This window comes from Athene cunicularia, assembly GCF_003259725.1.
Source record: "Athene cunicularia isolate RWA chromosome 15 unlocalized genomic scaffold, athCun1 chr15_part1, whole genome shotgun sequence".
Lineage (NCBI taxonomy): Eukaryota > Metazoa > Chordata > Aves > Strigiformes > Strigidae > Athene > Athene cunicularia.
The window spans coordinates 4,696,525-4,721,726 of NW_020799121.1; the positions used below are offsets into that span (position 1 = coordinate 4,696,525).

A 25,202-nucleotide genomic window follows, 5' to 3' on the forward strand; every position below is an offset into this window, starting at 1 on the left:
ATTAGTTGGCCTTGTGTATTTTTCTGCTGTGCAGGACCCCGAGTTCTTTCTGAGGAAAGAAATGCCATTTTCTTAAAGCATTTGCATGCTTTTGATTTATTTTTATTTGAAATGAAAGTGAAATGCGTAACTGCTTGAAATAAAATACATATTTATTTCTTTTGTAGGAATGAACCTAAAAACTCAGAACAAGGATTCCTTGGAAGATGCTGTCTCTAACTCTCCAGATCCAAGTAAGCAGGAGAAAGGTTTGGAAAAGAGTTTGTATGGGTGGGAAGTTGGGGAGGGGAAGGGCACGTACATATATAGAGGCATCAAGAGGTAGTAGACAAGAAACTGAGGAGCCTTCTTGGCTTTTGGCAGTAGTTCATCTTGCCCTGCAGTAATTTGCAGGATCTCCCTGTACTGTGTGTCTCGCTGTGATTGCAGTTCTAGATCTCTTAAGAATATGTGAAACTGGTTGTCATATTACATCTGAAATTCTTTCCTTAGCAGACACTATTACGCAAAAAGCTAAAGCTGCTGAATTCTTACCTGCCTCTCAATATGAAAAATTTGCTTGGCACCAGCTAATCAAAGCAGAAGTAGTACTGTCAGCTTCTGAATTTGGTACCATTTACTGAGAAATGTCTGTCTTCATCTAATATAGAAACAAGTGTGTGACTGCTTAAGAAAACGTTTTCTTTATAGCGGTCTGTCCTGCATTACTTTCTTGTGCAGCATTCCTGCCATTAATGTTTATATTTTTAGAGTAAAGTAACATTCTATATATAATATCTCTATGACAAGGTTAAGAATTAGTAGTTGGCCAAGTGCCTTAATATAGGTTGAGGCAGGTTAGAATGTAGTGCAGTAGTGAACTGATGACTTGATCTAATTTAATTAGGTTTTACTTTTTAATGCCTAGTTTTAGATCTTTGTAATCTCAAAACTGCAACATAACTCTAGGAAAGGGTGTGGGGAAGGGTTGCTTTCCAAGTTACTATTTTTCTGGTCTTCCCACCTCTCTGGATCTGTCTTCTGTTTTTCTAGCTGTAGAAATACTCCCTTTTCTGCTGTTGTACTATTCCAGAAAGAGGCTGGTCTGTCACTGTTTCCCTGCTCATCCCCAGCTCCTCCTGCAGTTATCTAGGATGCAAAGCTGGTCTTTCAGACTTGGAAAGTTGATCTGTTTTATTAATAATGAGTCACTGCACCTGACTTGCTGTAATTTTGGAAGAGTGGTGACTATGTCAGCTCTAGCTTTCAATCAACAGAAAATTAAATGTATTAACTTTGAATGCCATTTGCATGATGGGATTGAATTAGCATGTGCACTGCATTGTTTAACAAACTCTGTCTCTTTCTCTCCCTCCCTTCTTCCCGTCCTTATTTTCTTTTCCCTTACCATTTCACCCCTTTTTTGTCCCTGTTGACTTTATGCCAACTCTGTTTTTGTCCCTCATTCTTTCTAACTTTCCTCTTCACACATTTCTTTCATCTTCCTCTGCACCCTATTTTTTCATGGGTGACCATATATGCCCCCATTGTCTGCCCCCCCAATAATACAACGAGGCAGTTCTGACGCTGTCTGCTCCCCCCGTAGTGCCAGGCTTCTGTTGTACAGTTGGAGTGGACTGGAAATCTCTCACTACTCCGGCATGTCTCCCTCTTACCACGGACTACTTCCCGGACCGTCAGAGCCTGCAGAATGATTACACTGAGGGTTGCTATGACCTCCTCCCAGAAGCTGACATTGACAGGTTTGGCCAGCACCTTCTCTGTAAAGTACCTTGCATTGAATCAAAGTGCTTAAGGCGCAGTTGATGGAAGAGGAACGCTGTGGAGACTGTACAGGAGAAAGATGAATTGCTAACATAGTTAGCAGCATACTTAGATTTTTCTCTTTTCCGTGGTAACTTTGGAGCTTTTCTGATGTTACCATCTGACAGTATTGCGTTGCTTAGATTTTATGTTAGAAAATGTTTGCATACAAAGTTTTACATCTCTTTTGTGCTTCAATCAAAACCAACCTCAAGCTATCATCTTTGTTAATCCGTTTTCTAGCAAGTATTTTGGAAACAGTAAATGAGCAAACGCATGTGTACGCACAGTGTTTAAGATATGCTCAGTTTCAGGGATATTTAGTTTAAAGAATCTTGGTGGAAAATAGTGTTTGTGGGATAAATAGAACTTCTTGGCTTGTCTTGGAGGTCTCTGGTAACTGTTCTATAATAGGGTTGGGTTGTTTTTTTTCTGAAGCTGTCTCATCTTTTAAAACATTTTTCAAAGTTTCCACAACTTGTAAGGCACCAGAAAGACCTGTTCGTGTTGCTGCTTCATGAACCAAATAAAAATATTAGGGTGATTGAAATACATAGGAAATAGAATTATTAATGAAGAAATACCAAAAGAAATGTGAAATATCCCTTTGTATCATGAAGACGAAGCTCAGAGCAGAAGTAGTTATAATAAGATGCCATAGTGATGTGTGTTTTAATCTCTCTCTGCTCTAGAGTTCTTGCTGTGGGAGAGGGTGGAGCATTGCCTGCACACTTGCAGTTCTGAGCTCTGCTGAACATTTACAAACTGCAAAATGCTGTAAAAGTGATCATTGGTGAATTTATTGGAACTGTTGTAAGCAAATTTGTTACTACCTGCAAAATTGTTTTCAAAGGCATTAATCAGTATTGCCAGACAGCTAATCACACCTGTGTAAAGCAGAAGGGTACCCGTTTTTCTCTCCCGTTGCTGCAGGTTGGTTTCACAGGCAGAGGGCTCCACTTGCCCAGAGCCCAGTGCAGGCAGAAATCCTCGATTAGAAAATACAGTGCTAAGAATAGGTGTGTGGTCAGCTCCCTTATTCTAGTCTCCTTAACCTTTGTGTTCAGGAGAGATGAGGAAGGAGTGCAGATGACAGCCCAACAGGTGTTTGAGGAGTTTATTTGTCAGCGTCTCATGCAAGGCTATCAAATTATTGTGCAATCCAAACCACAGAAACCAGCCACAACTGTGCCACCCCCGCTCAGCAGCAGCCCTCTTTACAGTCGAGGTGAGTGATCTTTGTATTGACAATTCAGTCTTTTGTCTTTCTCTCCTTCTGCCAATCCTAGTAACCTCCATGAATTGGGCATAGATGCTCATTGAAACCCTCTGTTCTTTTTTTCTTTCTCTGTTTTTTTTTTGGTTATTATATGAAAATCTTTGTTGGGAGAGAGCCTGGTCTGTGGCAGCACAAATAACTCAGCTGCACCATGACAGGACAGGTGCAAGATTTTTGAACTGTAATAAGAAACTGGCCTCATATTCATGATGATGAGCCCAAATGAAATATAGCTTGAGTGCTGTTTGGGTGAATACATCTTAAACACAATTCACCTGGTGGCTGCAGGGCAAGCACATCTTGAGAAGGTGACAGACCCAAAGTTCCCAAATATTTGTATCTAGAAGAAGTTTCCTAACTCCAGAATAGCTGTGAAAGTTCCAAGTAGACAGGTAGAGCTTCGTTGTCCTGAAACCAGGAGTTGGCTAAACCTAGTTAAACCCCAGAGGACTGGAGTGAGTTAAGAGGGTTTCATATTCCTTTGAGAGAATCTGACTTACTGTTTGACTTCTGACTTTTTTTCTGGACATTCTCTAGACAAGTCAGTGTGATAAACTGTTCGCAGAGCAGGGAATACATGTGAACAGGATATGGTGGTTGTTCAATTGGTTTGGGAATGAGCAGCAAGGCTCCTTTGGTAAAGTGCTGAGCTTAGTGGTTAGTTCCAGGAATGAAGCACAGAGGGGAAGCGAAAATGGAGCCCAGCTTTACCATCATACCCACCAGTTTCTCAATACTTCATATTGTCCTCTAGTTGTCCTGACTGGAAAAGGTCTGTATTGGTGGTGTATGAATTGCGAATGCCGTTCTTCTTCTGTTGTGATACTAGCAAATCTTGACTGTAAGAACAAAAGGCTCATTGTGCATATGTTCCTTAAAAAGGTGGCCTGAAAGGTGGCTTGTAGTTTCTCTTGAGTTCAGAAGCCCAATTCTGGAGTCTCTTTCTATAGGTACAGTTTGTTGACAAAGTTCTGACTATTGCAGTAAGCTGAAAGAGGGTGTGTGTTGCTTTTTGCAATTAGGTCTTGTATCAAGAAATCGACCCGAGGAAGAAGATCAGTACTGGCTGAGTATGGGCCGTACTTTCCACAAAGTAACATTAAAAGACAAAATAATTACAGTGACTCGATACCTGCCAAAGTGAGTATCTCTCTGGTTGAGCCATTTGCTATCAATGTTCAGATGAACATGCTTTTCCAGCTGCCTGTACTTGCTTGAAAGAACATACTGTAGAACCTCCTTTCTCTCTAGGAGAAGAAAGAGAAGCAGTGCTATTGATGATGCTGAGATTAATGTTTGTGGGGTTTTTTTTAGGTATCCCTATGAATCTGCTCAGATAAACTACACCTACAGCTTGTGCCCCTCACACTCTGACTCTGAATTTGTCTCTTGCTGGGTAGAATTTTCCCATGAGAGACTCGAAGAGTACAAATGGAATTACTTGGATCAGTATATCTGTTCAGCTGGCTCTGAGGATTTCAGGTGAGCTCTCCTTTTTGCATCCAGACTGTTCTGTGTCCTAATTGCCTCTTTTCCTTTTTGACCTAAAACTTCTTCAATAAGTTTAACCCACAAATTCTCAGCACTCCAGGGAGAGTAACTGGCCTGCTTTCACTTGTATGGTGCTAGCAGTTGTTGCCTTGTAGGAATCTTACTCTGTGTTGCTGTTGTATTATCTGTCCCTTGATACAAAGTCTTGATCACAAAATTCAGCATGAAGGTTTTTTTTTTTCTCTGTGCTACAAATGCAAAGAAATATGATGGCATTTTGTACCACACAGATGCTTTTCTTGGCTTCTTACTCATTTCTGGATCTGACTCAAAACTCCTGTTTAGTTTGAATCTGCTTGAGACTTGCTTGAGTCCTAGGCTTAGCTTGACTGTAGTCCTGCTCCTAAGCTATGTAGAGCAGGGCTTCTTATTACCAGTGTGGAATATCTCCACTAATATCAATAGCCTTTTTGATACAAAACCAGTCTTTCTTTATCTTTGTTTCTTTTCAGGTCTCAATCAAAGTGCCTCCTACTCTAATGTGTACCTTTAAGATTCCTTTTTCCTTGCTTATTTTTACAGAAAAAAAACCTTTGTAGCCTATCTTATACAGAAAAGAAAATATATGATACCATTACTCTGAAGATAGCCTTGTTTTCTCTTCTGCATATCAGTGTTCTAGTACTTGCCAGTGATATTCATATTGGTGACCATTCCTTTGCATATTTCCTCTTTTTCACTCAGCGATAGCAGAATGAGATTGTCACTATCCTTGCTGAAATTTTCAGGAGATATGTGTTTTACTTACTGTAAAATCCTTCATAGGAAACTGTGCTGAACTCTATCCTCTCTTCCATGTTTGTTCAGCCTTATTGAGTCACTGAAATTTTGGAGGACCCGCTTTCTGCTTCTGCCTGCCTGCATCAGTGCCACGAAGCGCATTATGGAAGGAGAAGTGCACTGCGACGTGTACGGTGACAAGCCCCGTTCTGATGAGGAGGAGTGGCAGCTCCTGGACGGATTCATTCGCTTTGTGGAGGGTTTGAACCGCATTCGTCGACGCCATCGATCTGATCGAATGATTCGAGTGAGTCAGCTTGTAGTTGGGTGAGAAGCTGAGTTTGAGTTTTGTCTGAGCCATCTAATGACTCTGAGACAATCCCAAGCAAGTTGGAGGTATATGTGTATCTGTGTGGGTAATCCATACATAACGCACAGTTCTGACAGATATACTGTTTCGAATTTCAAATAGTATGGCCTTGTTATCACTGTGCTATTCTTGAGGTAATTAAATTTACCTGGAATGAGTACCCCATGCTGCTGTGGCTGGAACCAGAATCAGAACAGTTAGCTCATTTGATGAGAAGCCAAGCTCTTCTGCATGCTATGCCTTAGCCTGTTGGTGGTTTTATTTTTTCCTTAGCTGATCTTCTCTTACCACAAGCCGCATGCCACCTCTTTGCACCTCTTTGCACATGTGCATTGTTCTGTGCTGTAGATATGGCTAACCTGGACACATTATTGCACCTTGTGATGCAGAGAATTGCTAAAAAAGGATCTGTGAAGTAGTTAAGCTGGTAACTGCTAGCTGGGTGGGACTTGTGCTGCAGATTTAGGATTGTGAAAAGAAAGATATGGGTGAATTTCTGGTTAACAGTATTTTCAGAAGAGTATGGAGAAACTGGTTAGTGTGTATCAAATTCTCTTCCAGTTCACACGCTGAATGGGTTAATTTTTGTCAGAGCAAATCCACCTTTTCCAGAGTAACGAATAGCTAGCATCCACATAAGACACTAGGCTGTTCCTTTTCTTGTGTAGCTATGGTCTAACTCCCTTTTTAAAGTGTACCTAATAAAGCTCTGCTGACATGAGGTGTTGTGTTCGTGCTTACTAGTTAAGCCTAGCTTGACTAAGTCTGTGCTTCCATTTTTCATTTGTTAGAAAGGGTCTGCCATGAAAGGCTTGCAGATTGCTGGTCCAATTCCCACCCACTCTCTGGAGCAGTCTGGGCCCCCCATTGGGAAGAAAGGAACCTCAGCGCTCTCAGCTCTGCTGCAGATGGAAGCCAGTCAGAAGTGAGTCTCTACAGCTAGGCTGTGTCAAGAGCACTAGAACGTCTTTTTTACATTTTCCACCTGGGCTGGCTAAAGCATATTTGGGGAATTTTGCCTTGAAAAAAGAGATGTGGAATGCTGCTGCTTTAGTATCCTTGGGGCAGTGCTGGGGAGATACTGTTTTTTTTTTTCCAGTGACTTCCTCGTATTCTGTTTCCAGTAATAGAATGAATACCAAAGTCTAGAAAGGAATGTGGAGACTAGAGAAGTGAATGTCCAGTGATTTGTCCATTACACATCAGATTTGTCATCTATTTGTTATTGGCTAGTACAACTGTATCCACATAAGAAGAGCTTAACTGGGACATAAGTGTGCACAAGTGCACAACTCCAGTTGAGTGGTCTCATTGTAAACACTGGGTAGCAAATACAGCCTAAAGAAAATAACTTGTCTGCACTGATCACATCTATTAAAATACCTGTGAAACTTCTGAAGTAATTTTTCAATATTGATCTAGAATGGCTCAAAGAAACTCCGAGTACAGATACCAGATATGCTGTAAACACAATTTAAAACATTGTTGCTGTTAAATGCATAAGTGATTTTAATATTTTTTTAATATTAAGGTAGTATTGTACATGCATAATAAACCAGAGTAAGTTCAAGAGTCCATATTGTTTATGTGGAGTACAAAGTACTTAACAGAACATTGGACTGACTGCTTCAGAGTGTGAGAAAGCAAATGTCTAAAAATACAGTAGTAACCCTGTGCAACAGTTGCCTTCAGGGGGAAGCTGACACAGAGTTATGTTTGAACAAACTCTGGATTCCTTCCTTTTGTTTTAGGACACTGGGGGAGCAGCAAGCTGCAATGCTTTCTGGAAAGAGCTCTGGGCAACCTTCGGAGAGCGGGAGCATTGCTATCACACCCACCTATATGGACAGCCCTCGTAAGGTAAAGACTTTCTGGTCTTTCTTTAGCTCCTATTTTTATGTAAGAATTTCTCAAATAGTAGAAGATCATTTCTCTAAGCAAATAGCTAAATTATATCACATCTTACTCTCTAGTCCAGCAAGGACTGGTCTTGTACCGGTGATGCCCTTAAGTCTTTGTGTGCAAGGGCATAAGAAGAGGTTGGGGCATAACTATCCACCATCCTTTAGCACTGTGAAAATGAGATGGAATCCCTGGGATCCTATCTCATTGTGTTTTGCTAATTTAAGTGGTATTTGTTAATTGCTCCATTTCCTTTTCTGATAGCACATTTCATTTCAGTCAGGGTTTGATTTTTAGATTCAGTAGTATAGTGCTGTCTGCATCTATATGAAGGCTGTCCTTAAGAGCAAATCAAGCTCTAGACCATGACTGTGTGAAGCTTCAGTGGAATTCTAACAGCAGGAACTCCAGTTACTTGCATCTGCTTAGAGGAGAGGATGTGTTCCTGAGTAGTGATTTAGATGTCGTTCCTTCACGGGCTGGACTCCAGGCTGGAGAAAACCGTCTTCCTGGAGCTCTCTTCAGACACTTAGAAAAGACTGTGCTATCCCTCAGCCTTCCTGTCAACTGCCCTGTGAGTGCCAGGAGAGCAGAAACTCTACCTCCGAGTCCAATCAGAAATATTTGATTATTTTTCTCTATTCTGACATGAAGGTCTTTCAACACAAGTAACCCAAGGAGCTGAATGAAGATATAACACTTAAGTGTCACCTGTCTTTGGGTTCAACAGTTGGAAGTATTGCAAAGAAAAAATTCTCAGATTCCCCACTATCAACTTGCCTATCTCTTTCAGTATTTTTCTCTTACAATCTAGTATTTTTGCATCTACCCTTTTCTGCCACCACCAGGGACAAGTGTTGTATTAGTCTGGAGACCTGGATATTGCTAGTTGAAGTGATAGAGTAACTGCAACCATCTTATTAATAAACACCTATTTGTAGAATAAGAGTGTTTCCAAAACACAGATGAGATTCTGGAGCAGGTCATGCTAGGTTTGGAAAAACTAGGTGCAGAAGTTGACTTGAGGCATGTTTGCAAACTTCCAGATCATAATTCAGGCTTTGCACTCTCCTCTTATACCATTTTGGAAAATCAACTTGATCAAACTTCCCTCTTTAAATGCAGAAATGGTAAATATCCCTTTCTGCCACTAAAACTTCTGAAAATTCCATGTAGGACATAGGACAGAAGAATGTTGTGTCCAGTTGCTCTGTGGGGTAGAGGGAAAAAGGCAGACTTGGCTTCTGTAGCAATGACACCCTAGTATGTGGGAAACAAAGTAGCACAGCCTCTGTGCTACCAGCAAATGCTAATAAGCAAATGCGGTCTTGTTTAGTTTTAAAAGTAACTGTATTCAAAAGCCTCTCTGGAGAGAATCTGGAAGAGCGCATTATCAACTGAAAGCCTTTCACACTGAAGCAGTAAACACTCCTATAAATATTTACACATAGAGACTGGGAAAGAAGCAATTGGGATCTCCAAATTGATGGCTCATGCTTGTTGGAAAGGTGCCAGTGCACAGGTAGCCTTATCAGGCAACTTTATGCTCACTTGGAAACATCAGCAAGTGTGTGCCTCATGTTTCCAGGGCAACACATCCCTTTAGGGCTCACCAGCATGGGTATGTCTATTGGCTGTCCCCAGACTTGCAGCCAAAGTACTGACAAATTGTCACAGCTGTGTGCTCTGTCAGCAGCCAAGGGAGCAAGTGCTTTTCTAGGATGCTATTCAGTGCTGGAGTTATTCCAAAACAAAACTGAGCCACTGGCTCCACCTTTACTCTGGTTCAGAGTAGAACTGACGAGCCACTTCAGTTACTGGGCAATGCAGTATGATTTTAACACAGTGAGTTAGCTTGATGCATAATCTGTTTGGGAAGTCTTTGCCCTTAGGGATACAGGGTGCTTGGCTCTGCTTCTGCACTGTGTAAATTGCCAGCCATATAAGCCTGGCATTGATTCTTTCCAGAAAATGTTTTATATGTATATATCAGGCTAAGCATCATCTTAACTGCAGGCTAGACAAACTGTTTTGCCTAGGGAACGGAATAAAGAATTGCAAATAGGGAATGAAAATCTAGTTGAGTTCCACTGCATTGTCTTATGTGATAAGAGAATCTTGACACATCTTTGAATAACAGCCGGGGATAAATTCATCCAGGGTTTGCAAGTAGGTGGGGAACATAGCACAAGCAGTATCTGTTTAATTTTGCATGAAGTATTAAACACAGTGTTGGAAGGATCGTTGTGAAGAATTTTTCTTCCCTTTGCACCATATCAGACCTGCATTTGAGAGGAAGAGTGTGCTTCCTGAAAAGAGCTGCTTTGCCTCTCCTTCTTTATCATTTGAATGACTGACAGACTAGGAAAAAAGCTGTCTTCCTTTGGATATTTGTCATTACACATGCAGTTCTACAGGTTTCCATATCACTATTCAGCTTTGCATTTGGGATGGAAACCCACGTACTTTAGAGCTCAAGTCTTTCTCCTGTGAAGTGTGGAGGGAAGGCTGTAGTTTCAGTTGGCTTCTGATCAGTGTGATTTTCAAAACTTTGGAAAAGCATCTGTGCTAAGGAAGAGCAATGTCTTGGTACAGAGAGAGAAAGTAAAGGTATGTGTGTGAGTAACTCCTGGTGCTCTGCATTCTGCTGCATCTGATGTTCTGGGTCTGTTTGGGATTTGCATTCTCTTCATACTTTCTCTCTGTGGTCATTTCATACTTGCACAACCTTGTATTTGCTTTTCTTCAACTCCTTGTTGCTGTTGCCATTAATGGGCCTGCTTCCTCTGATGCCTTCAGGATGGGGCCTTCTTTATGGATTTTGTTCGCAGCCCACGTTCAGCTTCAACCTTCTACTCACAGGTTAGTTTTGAATGGGGTCTTGTCATCTCTGGCTTTTGGACTGAGGTGATGGAGAGCATTTGTTGTCCTGAGCTTGCCACATGGGGAACGTGTGTTAGTTTCCAGATCTGCTCATTGAGAGGGAGATGCACAGCATTAGCAGGACAGAGTGGCTGGTGGTGGTAGATGTGACTATTTCCTTCCACCATTCAGTGTTTGTGATGTGCTTTGGATGTTCATGTGCCCTGTCTTACTGTCTTGTCAACTACTGAAGCTTCTTCTTTTTGTGTTTCAGTAAGTACTTGTTTTCCATCTTCCCTTGCTAAACAAAATGGCAACAGCTTACTCATCTCATTCTTGGCTAAATTTCTTCTGTGGCATTTGACTGACAGGTGGCTCTGGGGAGATCCAAGTCAAATTGTGACCTTGGATTCTTAAACAACTAAGGGCTGAAAATATTTGTGTCTTTTTTTTTTTTTTTTTTAAAAGAGTCGTGACAGAAGTTGTTTGTACACTTAACACCAGTTAGGAGTTAGCAATAACACAGCGTGTCCTTAGAAAATACTGCTGGTTGAAGTGAGCTCTGAGGAGGGAGAGTAGCTGTAGCTGGCTGTGGGGACTGTAGATTCTGTGTTGGAGCATCTGCTGGTTTTGGCTGCCCAAAAAGGGACATCTGCTATTGCAGAGTGAGAGATCTTCGGGGTGTGAGAAATGGCATAAATAAAGGGCTCTGGTCTGGCTATCAGTCCCAAGTCAAACTACCAGCTTTGTGATTTTTACTGTGCATGTGCTGTGGATTCATCATGGCAGATCAGCCCTCATATTTACACCAGCAGTTACTGAGTTACTCTGCTGTTCGTGTTCCTCTCCCCCACCTCTCTAGCTTTTATATAATATGCCTTTCCTAAACCATACGTGTTAATGACAGATGGCGATTTTACAGCCTGTACTTTGCTGAATCTTTCAGCATTCATGTTCTTTCTGAAATGATTTTATGTTAATTTTGTGAACTATTCAGTCTACCGTTGGAATAGTGCAAGTGTTCTGCGGGAGGAAAGTGTTCTTGTTGTCTTGGCAACATAGGTGTGGGTGGGTGCCAACCAGCCTCCTGATACTACCCTAAGAAAGGAAGGAAGATGAGCTGATTTTGTGCATTATGAAACTTGAATTCCGTGTGATATATTTGCATATTTTTGTCTGAGAGTTAGAAAAAATAGTTTCAACCCTTAACTGCTTACTACTTTCCCATAGTGATTAAGGTTCCTGTTCTGTCCATTGCATGTTTATAATCAGTTATTCACTCAAGTTGAAAATGTCAGGTTGGGACTGGTGTTGCTGGTTTGCCAGTAGTTCTCTCAAGGCAGCTGTTGCTGGGTTGGTGATTCTCATCTTTACTGGGGTCTGAATTCCATGTTTGTCAGTAGCTCTGTAGTGATGACAAAAGACTGTATTTATCTGCATACGTTTGTGCTTGCCTTGTAGTATTGCTTGTTAACTAACTTGAGCTGAGGTACAGATAATGGTGGGAAGGGAGAAAATGGGAAACAGATTAAATCATAAATTTAATAAAAATGTTGCTGTGCTTACTCCTTGCAGGTCTCTATAGATCAGTCCGTTCCTGCAACCTCAGATGGCAGCACATTGATAAACATGGGGCAGTTACCTGATAGGGGCAACACGCAGACCTTGGGAAGTTCCCAGAATGTTGCAGACCAAGGATACACCACAGCTGGTGCTGCGGAGGGCAGGTAAGAGAAGCACAGCAGTGCTATACCGCAGTTCTGTTCACTTAACATTCCCCTTGCTGGTGTCAAGGAATGGGCACTTAAACAGGAACCTGAGAACAAGATGGGCTGTGTCTGTCAGCACTAGGAGGCACTTGTCACAAGACTGTACTGCAGCATTTCCACATGCAGAAAGAGTGGTAGTAAAATAAGCTTTGCAACCCAGTTTTCCAGAATTAAATGAACACAAGGCCTGATTTTCCCCACCCACAAAAAGAGCTTCATTCTTCAAGAAAGGAAGAATGAAGGAATTCTATTTCTGAAATTTCTTAGCAGAAAACCAGGCTTTGAATTGACATCTGTCTTCTGTCTGTTTTAGCAAGGGGGGGCCCTGCAGGTCTAATTGGATCGAGTAGGTTGATGAAATCCAAGAGGTTCTAACCTGGAGGCGAGACACTGTGGAGGAAGCAACATTAAAAATAAACTATATTAGCACCTGTTTCCTGTGGTTGTATATTACAGAAAAAAAAAAGCCAACCTCAAAATGTTTGCTTTCAATTTCTCCTGAGTACAGCTGTATGTAATATAGTGTACATTGGGTCAATATATAGGAATCACCTGACGACCTCAGGGGGGAAATGCAGGTATGATGCTTTTAGTTGTCCTTGAAATGAAAAAGGGAATAAGTGTGGCAAAGTCATTGCTGAGAAGAGGAGAGAGCGTTTTTCTTAAATGTACATACTTGAAGAAATCTGCCAGCTTCCTTGATTTTTGAACATGCTTCTGTTTATTTCCCAGCTCTCAGCAGTGTTCAGCAAGCACTCTGACTTCCTCCTCCACCCTGATAGAGATTCTCGAAGCCATGAAACACCCCACGTAAGTTTTTAATATAAATATGCCTAACGTTTGTCTGGATTGTATATAAGAGAACATGAGGCATGGAGTCAGTCAAAGGAAAGCCCCTTGTCAGCTGTGGAAGAGTTTTAAGCTTCCTTTTGTTAATTCAGTTCCAATCTCTCCAAGAAGGAACTTTATAGAAATTGAGGTACGAGTATTGCTCCAGAGGCTGCAATTATTAGGATCTCAGAATCTTGTCCAAGTAAGAATTCTCAGTAAGACACTAAAGAGCTGTCAGTGTCAGCTTCTCATCTTATTATCAGAAGCTAATGATATGTCACTCTGGGGGGCATTGTGCATTTCTTGTCCTGTATCTTTATCCCCCCTTTTTTTCCCAGCAGTGATTTTTGTCTTTGTAACTTAAAAGAACTGTCAGTCAGTCCTTGGTAACATGTGTGACTTGCTGTGATTTAGCACAGGGATCCAGCTGCTCTCTGAACAGAAGGGCCTCTCTCCGTACTGTTTTATCAGTGCAGAAGTTGTACACTGGCTGGTGAATAATGTGGAAGGTGTGCAAACCCAAGCCATGGCGATTGACATAATGCAGGTAGGAGAACTATCAAGGGGTATATGGAGGGCCAGAAGTACCTCACAGTGAAAAAAGAATTAAGAGAGGAAAGTATAGCAATAATTTCTGTTTGTTCTTAAAATCCTCTTATCGATAGGTATTGAAAACAGTGTTCAACAGAATATGGGGTAATGATGACATTTTTGGATTCCCTATCACAAAGCAGCAGCATATTCTTCTGTAGTAATATATATTATTTTTCCACTTATATATGATGATAACTCTGCGTATTATCTCCAATTAACTAGTAGTTAAAAGGTAGAGTTTCTTCTTTCCATTGTGTTAGATTTATGAGGCACTACAATGTGACTTTGTTGTAGTTTTGGGTTTTCTTCTGGTAATCAGTTAATGAAGTCGCAATAAGAACAGTCTCTTTTATGGATGCTGAAGCATACACATTTTATGCAAGATACACTGTTTGTGTTCATAAGATTTTTTTTCTTTCTTATCGAACTGTGTCAGGGGCAGAAGGTTGGAAATGTTTTGGAGTTCATTCCTCTGCTGAGATCCCACCTCAATTAACAGAGGACCTAGAATGTTTCCAACCTCTTACTTTTCTATAAATCCATCTATAAAACCAGAGCAGGGTAAGGGAGGAAGACAGACATCTGCGGAAAGGTCAAATGCAATTTCTCAGTGAGATAAGAACTTGCTACATTTGCTGAATATCAAGAGATAACATTGCTGATATTCTCATTAGGCACATATCTGGGCAAAAAGATGTCAACAAAAAGAAAATTATTTCCTAATGTTCTCTAGCATCCTTTTTATGTGACCGGAAGAGTGACTTCTTTTTTATCGTGTTTGCTCTGTTCTCTTTTTCTGTTCAGAAAATGCTAGAAGAGCAGCTTATTGTCCATGCGTCTGGAGAAGCCTTACGAACCTTTATTTATGGCTTTTATTTTTACAAGATTGTTGTGGACAAAGAACCAGACCGAGGTTAGCATTGTGTTATTACAAGAACTTTCCTCATTATCCCTTTGCATAATCACTAGCTGTACTTGATTCTTAAGGGTGCTGCAGCAGAAATACATTTTGGGAGCAACCAAAAACACTGTTGTAAAGAGAGTCAAATAAATTCAGCCTTTTTGGTTTTTTAAAAAAAAAAAAAAAAAAAGGAATTGCAGACAACATAACCTAATTCTTTTTCCTTCCTCTTTTTCAGAGAGAATGACATCTCTTTCTTGATCTTGAGCATGTGTTTCTAACTGTAATCTGTCCTCCCCCTTGCTTTTTACTCAGTGGGCATGCAGCAGCCTGCGATGTGGCACACAGCTGCCATGGATGACTTCTCTGCCTTCCAGAGGAAATGGTTTGAGGTGGCATTTGTGGCAGAAGAGCTCCTGCACTCAGAAATCCCAGCGTTTTTCCTGCCCTGGCTGCCCAGCCGCCCAGCCTCCTATGCAAGTAGGCACAGTTCCTTTAGCCGCAGTTTCGGAGGACGGAGCCAGGCAGCTGCACTATTAGGTAGATGCACAGCACAGGTGACAGCTGGGGAAGTTCAAGGGGATAGTTTGAAAGGGGAAGAACAGCCAGCCAAGGGTATGATCTCACGTGGACCAGCAATAAAGCTGCAAATTTCATGCTGGCCTTACATGTGTCTTGCATGTGGACTTGTTCTCATATGCTGGAGGTATGTTTCACTGGCTGAACAGGCAATTTTTCCTTCTGAGTACTGGAATACCATAAAAAGTGTTCTTTAAATATTCCTTGTTGATGAATCTACCCCCGTGCCATCCTCTAGAATTCAGAGAGGAAAATACTGACCTTGTCTCCTTGTGGATCCAGAGAAACTCTTCACAACCTGTGATGAGCATGGATGGATAAGTTGTGAGAACAACAGAGCAACCAAACTGTACTTAAAATTATATGTCTAATTGCTGCTTAAGGGCAAAAGCCACAGTAAGATCGAGATGTGTTAGAGGTTTTCTCTGACGTGCTGAAGATTTCTTGGCTAGTCTGAACCATGTATAGCCAAGCTACTTATATTAAAGTCTGGGAAGCCCAGCTGCAAATGATCCCTGCAGTGTGGAAGTGGTAGGGTTTGCCTAGGGAAGATCTTGCTGCCGGGCAGGATACCATTATAATATCTAAAGTTCTGTAATGTGTGAAGTATAACACGGACTACCACTAACAGCCCGTGAAACATACTGGCTGCATGACTGATTGTGTTGCTTTGTCAGCTTTTTGTTGCATTTCCAGGCCAGCCTGAGTCACTTGCTTTTGTTCCTCTTTCCCTGTTTAAAATTATGAGAAAAATAATTGCTATGGAACTGCAACTTCAGATTTATTTGGATGCATCTTCTAAAGGCCTATCAGTTAAGGATAAAAAGAAAATTCTGCTGTTCTCCTGTTTTGTGTATTTGACCTTCTGAAGTGATTTACTGTTTGTATAGTATCTCTTAAACCTGAAGTTACAGTAATCCTTGTATATTTCTGAAAGCCTTGTTTGAAGAGGAACAGCATCAGAAATGGGAAAGCATTAAGGGTAGGAAGTCTGAACTAATGGTTAATTCCCTGAAGCCAACATGCAGGATATTTTTCCCTGTCACACGATAAATCTGTTGCCTTGGCTAGTGTCCAACCTCATTAGCTCAATGATTGGCCAGAGCTGAAGCCTGAACGTAGGCTGGCACGAAAGTATTGTGAAGGCTGGAAGTGTTTGGGCCAGATCCTGTTCCTGCATTGATCTCTTACTGTTTAGCCCAAGAAAACCACTTCACTTTTCTCTGTCTGTCCTCTTTTGTGAGATGAGAAGACTGAGACTCGGTAAGCTTGCACCTGAGGAACCAGGCAAAGAAGGGTGCTTTAGTGCCCCTCTCACCTGTTCTTTAATGCCAGTCAGGAAAGAGTGTATTCACTCAGTGTGTGATGTAGTTACACACCTGTGTAACCCTCCTTTTTCATTTCAGTTGGAATTATGTCTGTTCTTCTATTTAACAAATTTGCAGTCCTTGGGTGAATGAAAAATGCCTCCAAATTGCTTATATGCAGTCTGGTTATTCCAGGAGTAATTGTTTCTTAGAGAATCCAGTGTGGAACTTCTTTCTTACAGAGGAACTGGTTTGATTGATATTTCTGTGCTGTCCCTGTTCTAAACAGTATTCAAAAAAAACATTTACCAGTTCATCTGAGGCAAGGAGCTTTACTAAACCCAGATGACCTCTGGTCCACGTGACTTCATTTGTTCCTCTCTTGGCTTTGATTTGGTTGTGGTTTTTAATTCTTCCCCTCCCCACCTTCCCTAAATGTCAGGCTGTGACATAAAACTGCATGCAAGCATTGGGAGCTCTGGAACAAGCTCCATGTATCTCTAAAATCTTTATCCCTCCCAATTCCCCTACCACTTGCCCAGTGATTATCCCCTTTCCCTTCCCAGTGGAAGTCTGATCTGTGATATAGCTAATCTTGTCCCTTTTGATTTATAGCAATGCATGCACTAGCAATTGTAGTCATCTATGTAGTGTAGTCTGTGGCTGGAGAATAACCTGCCTGCTCCTCTCCGATTTACTTAATAAATCATTAGTTAAATACTCAATGGTACCAGACAATTGGGAAGCAGGTGAGTCCGATTAAAATCAGATCTATGGAAGCCAGAGTTTATTCTGTTAAAACTAAGTTGGTTTTAATCTGGAGCTTCTGAATTCAGACACATGGATATTTCTCATGTTTCTAAGGTCCTTTTGATTAGCTCACCTGGTTGGACTGTGTTTCTGAGTTACAGCAGCAGACAAGGTGGAGAGAGAAGCTCCAGCCCTACTGGGGAGTCTGCATTATCTGGAAAAAGGAACAGTCTAAGGGAGCAGGGAGCTCATTCTTCACAGTGTGCTGGTTTGGGCACATTGGACTGTGGTGTTATCACTGACCTCTTAGCTAATGACCAACATCTACCTGACTGAGCTGCTTTTGCTTTACAGCTTTTGGGATGTTGTTTTCCAACATACTTTGTTACAAAACTTGCACCGTAACCTTTTAACCACAAGCATTGTATTCACAGTGATATTCCACTGAAAAGGAGCGAGAAAAAGAAAATCATGAGGTGTTAGTCTGTCTCACAATACCAGACCAACTCAGAAATTGCAGATGATACATTTCCCAAAGACAAAAGTGGATCTTATTTACAAAACAAAACTGGTTGATGTTCTTCCATTTTTTTATTGGGTTTTTTCTTCCTGCAGTAATAGCAATATAAAGGGTTTACTTGTTACTTTGAAAACTGTCTCCAGCTAACTTGCAGTAGAAGTGAAGGTGGGAAATTTCTATCCTTCTTGAGGAAGAACTTAAACCATTTTTTTTTGAATGCCATTAAGCCATTAAATTACAAGACCATTTAAAAGCTGACCATATTAGAGGGTGCACATCTTCCTCTACTTAAGCAATAAATAACAACATCCATTCCTCATGCAGGCAATAAAAAAAAGGGCAAAGGTTTTTCAGTAGTAGTATTGCAGCCCTTTGTTTTTTGACATTATAGAAATGTCAGGTTACGTATTTGCCTAAAGAAAAGTTGAAAGTGACAACGTGGTTCTTAGCAGGACTTTGGTCTCAAAGTCAGGAGATCTGGGTTCTGTCCCTGGCTTTGCAGTCTGCTGTGTGACACCAGTCAGGTCACTTCTACTTTCTGTGCTTCTTTTCCTCTCTGGCCTCATACCTGAGATTCTTTCACTGGGATGCTGGGGTGTAGGGCACAAAGGGAGCTGGATCTTGGGCACTATCCCAGCACTTACTGCAAAGCAATAAAGGTATCGCAGTGATCGTAACGCTGCTGTGAGCCTTGGCTGACTTTTCATGCTTTTACAAGATGTGTTGGATGTGCAGTTTTAGCAATGTGGTGATACGGGGTTAAAGAAACAAGAAGTTTAACTTCTGATCTCCTTTAGCTGTGGAAAGTCCTGGAATGCTCCTGCCCTGTGTAACAGCACCCTGTTGTGATTTCAGGTGGGGACATATAGAAATATTAAAACCAATTCGGAATGTCTTGGGTAGGAAGGAGCTGATGTTTCCCAGCCATATTTAATCATGGCACCAGCTGCTTATTGATTAGCTGCTTGACTCTTGGTTCTGTCTCTTTATTGCAGCTGAAATGTCTTTTGACTGCTTGGGGAGGTAATTCTGTGGTACAGACCCCTGATATGAGTAATACTTCAGGGTTTTGTCTTTTGTGACCTGGATGAGCAGCATTCTGGGACTATTCTGCTACCCAAAAAATATTTGGGAAGGAGGACAAATTAATTTCAAATAGCTCGTCTTGTTTCTTCTGTTCTCTTCATTCTGTCTTCCACCCTCTCTTTAATGCATATTTTAAATATACCCCTATTCCTTGGCTGCGTAGCTGCCACAGTGCCCGAGCAACGAACAGTGACGCTTGATGTGGATGTGAATAACCGCACTGACCGCTTGGAGTGGTGCAGTTGTTATTACCATGGCAATTTCTCCCTGAATGCTGCTTTTGAAATCAAGTTACACTGGATGGCAGTGACTGCAGCTGTTCTTTTTGAGATGGTAAGAGTCCTTGTGTTCTGGGTGGCCGTAGCCATGCCCGTCTGGCCTCTGTGTCCCTTTAGGCTACTGGGGACATTGTCATGGGAAGTATTAGGAGAGAGACAGTGGGCTGGATCTGCCCTTATTTCCATAAGTCATTTTACTGGTGGTGTTAGCATTGCTGCATCTGGGCATCATTTATCATGCTATCTATAGTCATTTTGTCTGCAGGCTAGTGTTCTGCTTTTAGTGGGTTTCATGCACACTATGCAGAGATCAGTACAGGTCAAGGTGATAAATTTAAGTCTCGCTTAGGCAAATTCTAAGCCCTCATCCGGGTCTTTTGAAGAGATTCTGTTTCACATTGCATTCCTTCTATCCCCAAACCTGAAAATCTCATTGGAAGTTTAAATCTCTGTGGAATTGCTTCCGTGACAGGGCTTTTCCAAGAAATGTGTTCTTCCTGTCCAACAATGCTTTTTAGCTTTCTTTTTTTAAACTTGTTAAAAATAATTTGAATTGAAAATGCAATTGGTTTGTGTTACACTTTAATTTTTGCATTATCTTTTTGTGTTCCCTTTTGTAGCTTCTGTAAAACTTAGATTATTTAACACCAGGTTTTACCCCACGCAGCCAGATAGCACTAGGTGGTTGGTTTTGCTTTTTTTTTAAAATCTATTGCACTATTCCAGTAAAGCAGCAGTGCTTAGCCACTGATGATAAGTAGGCTGAATCAGTTCCTGAAAAATGTCCTATTTTAAAGTGCTTTCTGATTGATGTGGCACTTCAAAAAGGAAAGCCTGATGTCTTGTGCTTGTACTGCTTTGCTTACAAGGATGCTTGTGTGCTTGCCATGCAAAGCAAGCTGAGCCTATGGGGAGTTGAGCATGTCTGATCTATTCTCAGGGAATGAGTTGCTCCTATGCACATAAGTGTCCTTCTTCAGTTTGACATATGTCGTATGATTCATTGTTTGAATCTTTTCTTAGGTTCAAGGTTGGCATCGGAAAGCTACATCCTGTGGTTTCTTGCTGGTTCCAGTCTTGGAAGGCCCATTTGCATTGCCCAGTTACTTATACGGAGACCCACTTCGAGCTCAGTTGTTCATCCCACTCAATGTTAGCTGCTTGCTGAAGGAGGGTAGTGAGCATTTGTTTGATGGTAAGAAATGTTCTTTGTTTTATCCCTTGGTATACTTTTCTGCAAGCAGATCCCTTCTGGCATGTAGCTGACATGAAGAACCTTTTACCAGACGTGCATTAGCTGGATGAAGGGTCTGTTTTTACATTTCAGCAGCTGCCCTCAGGAGGGTGGTGCTGGGAGGAAGCTGTGCTGACAGCTAATCAGTGTGTAACAGGGTATCTTCTTGGTGACAAGAAGTACCATGGCACAGGAAAGGTTGTCTCCCCACTGATCTTTGTTGCCATGATGTTACATACCCTTATGGAGCCTGTATCAAGTAGTTACTCTGTTTGGCATGATGTTATACTGTAAGAGGCTGTTTTGCTGGTAGACCCTGCCCACAGCTGCTCTGCATTTGTATCCTGCATTTGTTTATTCTCCCCCTCAGTGAGATTAGCCTTTCACGACTGCCATACTCTTTTTTTTTTTGTTGCCATGGGTACATTCAGGGTAAGAGTGTTTGCACATGAGATTAAGAGCTAGAAACTGCAATCTCTTCTGCAATATGACCTCGCCCATTTGAGTGATGCTGTTGTAGTGAGTCTCAGGTGGAAAAGATCGAAGATCGAAGAACTCTGTCTCCATGCAGAGAGGTGCAAAATTGTATCATAAGAAGGGACAATTAGCAGATGGCTCTGTTTTAAAATAATAAAGGTGATAGTTTATTTTCATTAACCCTTGACCCAGGTGTAAATGTAAAATAGTCATTGACAATTCGTAGCCCCACTGACTTTAAACAATATTTTCAGAACACTCTAGTGATAAACAGTAGCCCGCTCTCTTTCCTTGCCCTCCCCCCATTATGTTCCTCTCCATCTGAAGGACACAAAACCTAAATTCAGGGATGAATCTGATACTGGAGTGTACAAGACATGTTTCTAATAAGATGGCATTCAAGGAACAGCAGACAGAACAAAATGTGACTAAAAGAAATGGCTAGAAAAAAACAAAGTGCACAGGAGTCTTCTGAGGAAAACTGAAGTCTTGAAAAAGAGGGAAATAAAGTGGCTTTACTAGGTAATTGTTACCTTTTTGTTTGTTTCAGGCTTCGAACCAGAAACATACTGGGACCGTATGCATCTCCTTCAGGAAGCAATAGCACACAGGTATGTATGGAGCAGAATGACTGAAAGGTTCATATCTGCCTGGATAATGTAGGATGCAGACCTGTGCTGAACAGTCACTCCTGAATCACATGGGTGCTGTGCTGTCTGCCTCTCTTGAAGTCTGCTTGCAGATTATTAGACTAAAATATAACTAGAATGCCTGGAGGTGGTTCTGTGGCTGCAAGGGGCGGGTAGTGTTTCTGCCTGTCATTCACTAGCAAACCATACTTTCCTCCTAGGGAGGGTGTTACCTTTGGAAGGTGCCCTGGTATTCTAACTTAGAAGCAGACAGATCTCTTTCTGAGAAGGGACAGTTATTTCCTTCATGTGTACTTAACGCAGTCTTGAACTGGATGACAACTACTGACTGACAGTGGGCAGGAGACTGGGATGCAAGGTGTACATAGGAGGTTGTGCCCAGTTTAAAAAGGAATTCTTGCAAACTGAATACTATTTAGCCTTACCCCTTTGTGTGCTTGAGCTGCCAGTTTGTTTTGTGGTGTTGCTGCCAAGGTCTTTTTCCTGACAGAGACCGCCTTTTGTAATAGACTTTAGCTTGGAAATAAGCTTTCATTAACTGAGAAAGCAGGAGAGGAAAAAGTATTCTACAAACAGCAAAGAACTGTCAGGTGAGCTGCTTGAAGTTCTGAGTGGAATACTGCCCAGCATGAGAAGAATTATCTTACAGCTTGAAACATACTCAGGGAATGTCTGTCTTGACTCTTGCTCTTCCCTCAGTCATGTGCAGCTGCTCCATTTTGTCAGACTGCTCAGTGCCCTCCCAGACTGAACTACTGGTGCTCTTGTTTCCAGCACGAGTTAGGACAGAGATCAATGTGGAGTTACAAGCTTTCACACTGTGCCTGGAAGGGGTGGAGAATATTTGGAGAAGCTCAGCCCTCTTCATCCCTTTTCCCCTTGCCTTCAGACCATAAGAAAAGGGAGCCTTTGTGGAAAGTTTTCCCTGGTCCCCCTGCCTAGGGGTGAAGGAATCCTAGCTGGAGTGGCTCTTTTTTTTTTTTTTTTTTTTTTTTTTCTTCTCTTCTTTTTCTTTTTTTTTTTTCATTTTTTAAAATTCCCCCGGCGTTTGTTTCTCCAGATTTGGATTTGTGCAAGATAAATACTCGGCCTCTGCATTCAACTTCCCAGCTGAGAACAAGCCCCAGTATATCCATGTCACAGGTGAGCAATGTTTGGCAGGCACTGGGGCAAGGACGAGGCTATTGCAAACAAAAGAACCATTTTACATACAGTTTGTGTTTTGTGTCAGTGACGTTGGTCCTCATTATATCTCTAGTCAGATGACAGGTAGGTGTATCAGCCAACACAAACCAGAGAACTGGAGAGGCAGTATGAAAAGCACAGTGTTTCTGCTAATCAATGGCATTGGTTTGAAATCTTGCTTTATAGTGTTTCTGAAACTTATTTCCAAGAGATGGAGAAATAAAATATTCCAAGTGAAGTGTAAATAAGTGTGTATCTTGAGGCTAGAAGGAGGAAAAGCTGTTGGGACAAGTCAGTGCTCTGTTCTCATGCTTAAGGTCAGTTGTAGATACATCTCTACACCCTGTGTAGGAGCATTTAGGATCCACTTGCTCTCGTTCTCCATAAATGTTGGTGATCTATCAGCACTTCCTGGCATATTACAGTAAAATGACTGTATGTTCAGAGGGGTTGCTGAGACATGAAGACAGTGACAGGAAGAGAGATTTTGGAAAGTTGCAGAAGAGAATGGAAACTGATGTAAAGTTAAAAAGATTAATCAGAGCCTACATCTTTGCTTCATTCCCTTCTACCAAGAGCAGGGCAAGGCTAAGTGTGCTCTCTCCCAGTGCTGCAATTTGCAGGAAGAAGTAGCATGTGAAAGCGAAAGAGGAAAAGTGTATCCCTTTTTGTCTTGCTAAAAGGCAATTAAATAAAACTCAGTCCAGTTTCCCTTTCAGAATTTAATGACTCAGGTACCAGCTGTAGGGACTTAGGTCTGCCTAAGACTAAAGTCCTATCTGTTTCCTCCAGGGACAGTGTTTTTGCAGCTACCATACTCCAAGCGGAAATTTTCTTGTGGCCAGCAGCGACGCCGACGCAACTCCACTAGCTCCACCAACCAGAACATGTTTTGTGAGGAGCGCATTGGCTACAACTGGGCCTACAACACCATGCTGACAAAAACGTGGCGGTCCAGTGCCACTGGGGATGAGAAGTTTGCTGATCGGTTGCTGAAAGACTTTACAGACTTTTGCTGGAACAAAGATAGCCGGCTCGTTTTGTTCTGGACTGATTGTCTAGATAAGATGCATGCTAGTGCTCCATGAGGTAGGGTCTTAGGGAGACAGCTAGAAGCTTTACCTTGTGGCAAGGAAGTAGAGGTGAAGGATGACTGGAAAAGGGTTTCTGTGTTGGATTCATCTTGAGGCTCCAAGAGGACGTGATCAATATTGCTGTTGATATTCAATGGAATTTGATTAAGCCCTTGGAAAAAGAATCTGAGCTCTTGGCTTGCCAATAGCTATCACCTGACCTCAGCTTGGTTTCAAGTAGCTGCAGTTTTTGATTGCCAAAACTTCAGTTAGAGCAGAGGTGCAGGAGGGAGAGTGCAGATGGTTTTCAAGGGCAGTTAGACTCGGCACAAAGTGTGATGGTAGCAGCTTACCGTGGTTGGAAAGGTTTGGTGCCATTTGGAACTGATGTGCCTGACAGCAGCCTGCCTCTTCCCCTTTTGAGGTGTACCTGATTGTGTGAATATGTAAGATAAAATGTGAGACACACTTGTTAAATTTCATACATGTAAATAAGTAAAAATGCAGAAAATCAAGTAATCTGATGTTTTGTTGTAACTCCAGACCGCAATACAGAACTGGGTAGTAAAGGAGAATAATTGCCAAAAGGAAATACTGCTTATGTCCAGCATGATAATGAAATGCTCAAGGTTAAGTGGTGGGGCTTTGTCCTTTAAGCACCCAGAACTTTCTATCTCCAGCTCTGGATCTAGGACAGTGCCATGCAGCAGGAGCAAGAAGCCAGTTAGTGTCCTGCAAGGCCCACACCCAAGCCCGAGGAGAAATCGAGGGCAACTGAACACAAGATGTGGCTGATTGGAGAAACATGGAGAATTATGAGCAGATTTTTAGGACATATCTGCACACAGCAAAACAAAGATGCCTACCCTCAAGTACGTAGCCTTTGTCTTTGCAGAGGAAGCTCACCCGTGGCACCAGGCTCAGCACGAGCGTTGTTTCGGTGCGGACGCAGGGTGGGTGCCCGAGCACCCCCAGCAGCACAGTGCTGGGCCTGGTGACTCCTGCTGCGAGGTCCCTGCTCTTGTTACCTGTCCTCGCTCCACGGGGGTCACCAGAGGGCTGGCAGTGGTGTCCAGAGCTGATTCAAGGAGTATCATAGCAGCTGCAATTGTATAACCTAAACTGAATCGGGATGACTTGCCCAGTTTTAGCCGATTTCCACCTAGAAGAGGGGGGCTGAGCTGCAGGCCTCTTCTTTCAGTTCATCACTGCCTGTCTCATTCCCATTAACATCTTAAAAACTGCTCTCTGCCATGAAAGCGACTCGCTGCCATCTCCACAGCAAAACTGTGCAGAGAAGGCAGCTGTGCAGGCAGCAGTCGCTTTCTCAAAGCGGTTTAAGGGGGGTGGGGTGCAGGGGCAGCCCTGCAGGGCCCGGGCAGCGCGCAGCGGCTCCGCACCTGCAACCGCGGCCGCTTTGAACGCTGCAAAGCGCCTCTGCCCCGCCGTGAGCCTGCGGACGGGGCTGGGCTGGCGGCCGT

The 25,202-nt window shown here is 42.1% G+C and overlaps 2 protein-coding genes across 3 annotated transcripts in view; both read left to right on the forward strand.

Moving 5' to 3' along the window:
* Positions 1 to 24,240, forward strand: part of DEPDC5 (DEP domain containing 5) — a 45,390-nt gene extending 21,150 nt beyond the window's left edge. The window contains exons 23-41 of the mRNA XM_026859935.1: positions 168 to 233; positions 1,586 to 1,742; positions 2,871 to 3,031; positions 4,105 to 4,222; positions 4,397 to 4,564; positions 5,441 to 5,660; positions 6,515 to 6,648; positions 7,475 to 7,583; positions 10,425 to 10,487; positions 12,063 to 12,214; positions 12,989 to 13,066; positions 13,502 to 13,634; positions 14,486 to 14,594; positions 14,898 to 15,122; positions 18,988 to 19,157; positions 20,126 to 20,297; positions 21,364 to 21,424; positions 22,524 to 22,606; positions 23,441 to 24,240. Coding sequence (XP_026715736.1) covers positions 168 to 233; positions 1,586 to 1,742; positions 2,871 to 3,031; positions 4,105 to 4,222; positions 4,397 to 4,564; positions 5,441 to 5,660; positions 6,515 to 6,648; positions 7,475 to 7,583; positions 10,425 to 10,487; positions 12,063 to 12,214; positions 12,989 to 13,066; positions 13,502 to 13,634; positions 14,486 to 14,594; positions 14,898 to 15,122; positions 18,988 to 19,157; positions 20,126 to 20,297; positions 21,364 to 21,424; positions 22,524 to 22,606; positions 23,441 to 23,736 — 2,675 coding nt within the window. The 3' untranslated portion in view covers positions 23,737 to 24,240. The remainder of the gene's footprint in view (positions 1 to 167; positions 234 to 1,585; positions 1,743 to 2,870; positions 3,032 to 4,104; positions 4,223 to 4,396; positions 4,565 to 5,440; positions 5,661 to 6,514; positions 6,649 to 7,474; positions 7,584 to 10,424; positions 10,488 to 12,062; positions 12,215 to 12,988; positions 13,067 to 13,501; positions 13,635 to 14,485; positions 14,595 to 14,897; positions 15,123 to 18,987; positions 19,158 to 20,125; positions 20,298 to 21,363; positions 21,425 to 22,523; positions 22,607 to 23,440) is intronic.
* Positions 24,241 to 24,350: 110 nt separating this feature from the next.
* LOC113486050 (homeobox protein SIX2-like) overlaps positions 24,351 to 25,202 on the forward strand; it is a 12,501-nt gene continuing 11,649 nt past the window's right edge. For both annotated transcript variants that reach the window (XM_026859683.1, XM_026859682.1), the window contains exon 1: positions 24,351 to 24,593. In XM_026859683.1, coding sequence (XP_026715484.1) covers positions 24,580 to 24,593 — 14 coding nt within the window. In that variant the 5' untranslated portion in view covers positions 24,351 to 24,579. The remainder of the gene's footprint in view (positions 24,594 to 25,202) is intronic.